This window comes from Clarias gariepinus, chromosome 20 (genome assembly GCF_024256425.1).
Source record: "Clarias gariepinus isolate MV-2021 ecotype Netherlands chromosome 20, CGAR_prim_01v2, whole genome shotgun sequence".
NCBI lineage: Eukaryota > Metazoa > Chordata > Actinopteri > Siluriformes > Clariidae > Clarias > Clarias gariepinus.
In genome coordinates, this window is record NC_071119.1 from 18,861,046 (window position 1) to 18,865,000 (window position 3,955).

Here is a 3,955-nt window from a genome sequence, read left to right on the forward strand (position 1 = left end):
CACCCTGCCTAGGGTGTACGCTGCCTCATGGCCTAAGTCTCCTGGGATAGGCTTTATAAAGCAGTATAGATGATGAGTGATTGAGAGAGCTTATAGTAGGTTGAGGTTAAATGTTGATTTTTTTTTGAGCAAATTAAATGGATTAAATGGATATAAAATAAAGTTAGATAGATAAATAAATAAATGCAAGATGTAATTATATATATTTAATATTTAAAAAAATCAGTTGAACTGTATCTGATTATGATCATTATTATTATTATTGAAAAATATACACATGATTAAAATACTAAAATTTTACAGAATTATGATGAAAGAATATAATCGTTTAATACATTTCACAACACGCATATTTGTTTGTTTCCTTGTTTGTTTTCACTAAAGGCGTATGAAATGTAATTTTACACAAAGCAATGCAACATGATATAATAAATATTAATGTAAAAAAATAAACAAATAAATAAACAAGAGCAGCATATACTGTATTTGTTTTTGCTTCAATTAGCATATAGTGGCTTGAAGTTAAATGTTGAATTAAATTGATTAAATGTATATGAAATACCTTTAGATAGATAGATAGATAGATAGATAGATAGATAGAATATAAGGTACACACATACTAAAAATACATAACTTCTCTAACAACTTAACTAAATTTGATTAAGTATTAAGACTTATTGTTGTTGTTATTGTTGTTGCTATAATTATTGGATGTATTCTCTGGCCCCCAACCATTTTCCCTTGGGTTTTGTTTTTAGTGGGCTCGCGGGCCGGTTACCATGGCAGCCAGCGCGCGGGGCTTTAGCGTGAATTTGGGCGGGGCTTCACGCGCTGCAACTGACCATCGCACATCGCCCATCTTTAAACGGTCCCGTTAACCGTCAAGCAGCGTCCTGTCCCGTCCCGTCCGCTAATAACGCCGTAAAACGGATTAACTTTCGGGTAAGTAGCGCTTCTTCTTCCGGCGTAAACTCGGAGAATCTTTTTTTCAGGCGACTGGGAGTGAGTTTGTCCGGTGAGTTTTGTTCCGAAGCCCGGTTTTTGGCTCCAGAGACAGACGGAGAGCGTAGCAGCGGCTAACGGCTAACTCTAACGGAACACATCAGACTAGACTGGAGGTACGGTCTGCTTTTCTCCGGGTCTTCATCACTTTGGTCGGTGTTTTTACACACTTTCCCGGTTCGGATGCCTGCATGTTTATACACACACAGAGTTTGTTGTTTTTATTGTTGTTTTTTGTTGAATGTGTCACTTTAACAACCTGTTGCTTCAAAAGCGGATTGAGTGGCGTTTAAAGCCGCTAGCTTTATCAGGCTACCGAGACGAGCGAGCTCACACATATTATATGTAATATTATACCCTTATTATACAGTACCGTAACGTTTATTGTATAACCAACCCAAGTCTGGCTACAGTAAGTTAGTGTGTATAGTGCATTAAGTAACTCTAGTTTAACAAGAACTTGGTCTTGGGGAGAACATGTAGACTTCACGTTACATTAGGATTAAAAGTTAATTTAATACTTTACTACAGAATAATACAGTAATATAGCAGAGATAGGGTTAGTGTAGGTGACACGGTGGCATCGTGATGAGCATTGTGGCCTCCATGCAGATGGAGGTCGATTCCCCGCCTCGAGTCTGTGTGCAAGGAGTTTGCATGTTCTCCCTGTGTGTGCTGGGTTTCCTCCAGGTACTCTGGTTTTCTCCTACAGTCAAAAGACATGCAGATCAGGCTATAAGATTCGTTCATTTTCTATACAGCTTATCCTGTACAGGGTCGCTGGGCTGACTTTGGGCACACCCTCGATAGAGGGTGAATCTATGCCAGGGCCTTGCACTAGGGCTGTAGCTATCGAATTTTTTAGTAATCAAGTATTCTACCAAAAAATTAATCGAGTAATCGGATAAAATGTACTTTTGCTTAATTTAACAGCGATGTTAAATATATAAGAGAAACAAAGATTAATTGGTTTTCTTTTTAGAAATTAATTTTAAAAAGCTTCCAGGCAAAATATTTTGCCTCGATCATTTTTTTGTAATCGAATTACTCGAGGAATAATATAAGTAATAATATAAAAGTTAGCCTAATCTGCATCTGGAGGAAACCAGAGTACATGGAGGAATCCCACAGACCCGAGGTGAGAATCGAGCCCTCGACTCTACTGTACCAGTACACCACCGTGATAAAGCTAATTTACGTTTCCAAACTGACCGTAGTGCATAAGTGAGTGTTTGCATGCTTGTGCCTTGCGATGGAAGGGCACCCTGTCCACCATGGCACCCTGTCATCTTGTACCCCTGGCATAGGCTTCAGGCCTCCCGTGACCCTGTACAGGATAAGCGGAATAAAGAATGTGTGAGCGAATTGTACTTTAATTATACTTGATTTATTTAACATTATTTATTTAGTGTACTTAAACACTATAGTTTATTCTATATATTATAATATAATATTGCAAGTTCTTGAACAGCTTATATATGAATTAAATGTTGGCCAGAATTGCGTAAACTTTTTTTTGTGTATCTACTCTGTTATTCACCAGCTGTGATTTGCAGTGATGTCATGGCTGTTAAAGTGCAGAGAACACATACATTCGTGTGACATTACACTCTCTAATTAATCTCTTTTCGTTTTAATTGCTAGTTACATGCAGTGACAGCTTTGAGAGACTACACTCAGCCAGATAAGAATTTCTAAGAATTATCGCAAAGATGTTAAAACTGCAGATTCCAGATCGTGTTTTTTTTTTTTTTACAGATGGCCAGATCTTGGACTTGTAAAGCCAGTAGAATGTTATACATGTACAGTATCTTAAACATCATGTTAGTAAAACATATCTGGTGTGGAAATGTTGCTTGTAATGCTTAAACAGTTAATATTTGAAGCTATGATTACCAAGCATGTAGCTGCATGTGTTCTGTTTCGTATTTACGAAACAGTATAAACTGCGGTTGCAGGTTCGAAGTCGACACACGTTCTTTCTTGCCGTGTACTAGTATTCATGCAGTGTCTGGAAAATCTATTCAACGCCGGTTCGAGCTGGCAAAAGGAAGTCAGTAATACAGAAATACAAGCTTTAGTCTAAGGTAAAGACAGCAACCCTACAATAAACGGCTCCTTAGGAGAGGGTGGATTATCAGCTTTGACTCCTCCAGCCCTGGTGCGTCTTCTAGGAGCTGATATGATAACAGACATTATCAGACACCAGGATAAGTGAGATTCCTCAACAGGGGTGTTAAAGCAGACATTTGGAGGGCAGCAGCAGTTCCCATGCATGGTTTAGTATTTGCTTTCACGCCATCAAATGTCTTTTTTTCTCCTGGAAAAAAACAGTGCTGTGAGCACAGGGGGAAAATAATGATTGTAAAAATCGAGCACTTTGCTCGCATGGTGGTATTTGAAAACATGTTGTATTTCTGTGATTTATTTACAGCTCAGTCTGTATTATTTTAAAATAACAGTCTGGTTTCTCTGTGAAAGGCTCGTAGAAGTTGTACCAGACATTTGTAGACACATTCGTCGCAGACGTCAGACATCGCGTCATGACAAACCTAAAACGTTCTTGGATGTGAAAAACTGTACACGCTTAGCTGAGAAGTGATGGATTTCCTTTATTAAAAGGACTGTTCTTCTTTTTTTTTAGGGGAGAAAATTACCAAAAGAGTGAAGACCGGAAAAAAAGATGATTGAAACGATGGGTATGTATTATTTTAATTGTATTTTCGAATACACAGTGTAGGAAAGAAAAATAATAATATCCTCACATTCATCATGAGGCAAAAGCAGAGCCCCAGTCGCTTCTTATTCAGGGTTGTAATAGAGCCGGAGCCTGTCCTGGTCCATTTCATTTCACAGTGTCCTTTAAGTTTTTATTGATTTTTTTAGCCAGAAACATAACATACTGTACAAAATGAACATGAGTGTGTGTTTTAAGAATATCGGTTTCACAGGA

At 38.0% G+C, this 3,955-nt stretch overlaps 1 protein-coding gene across 8 annotated transcripts in view; it reads left to right on the plus strand.

Annotated features, from left to right (window-relative positions):
- Positions 1-845: 845 nt before the first annotated feature.
- Positions 846-3,955, plus strand: part of LOC128508334 (multiple PDZ domain protein) — a 50,835-nt gene continuing 47,725 nt past the window's right edge. For all 8 annotated transcript variants that reach the window (XM_053479613.1, XM_053479615.1, XM_053479617.1 and 5 more), the window contains exons 1-2: positions 846-942; positions 3,647-3,701. In XM_053479613.1, coding sequence (XP_053335588.1) covers positions 3,686-3,701 — 16 coding nt within the window. In that variant the 5' untranslated portion in view covers positions 846-942; positions 3,647-3,685. The remainder of the gene's footprint in view (positions 943-3,646; positions 3,702-3,955) is intronic.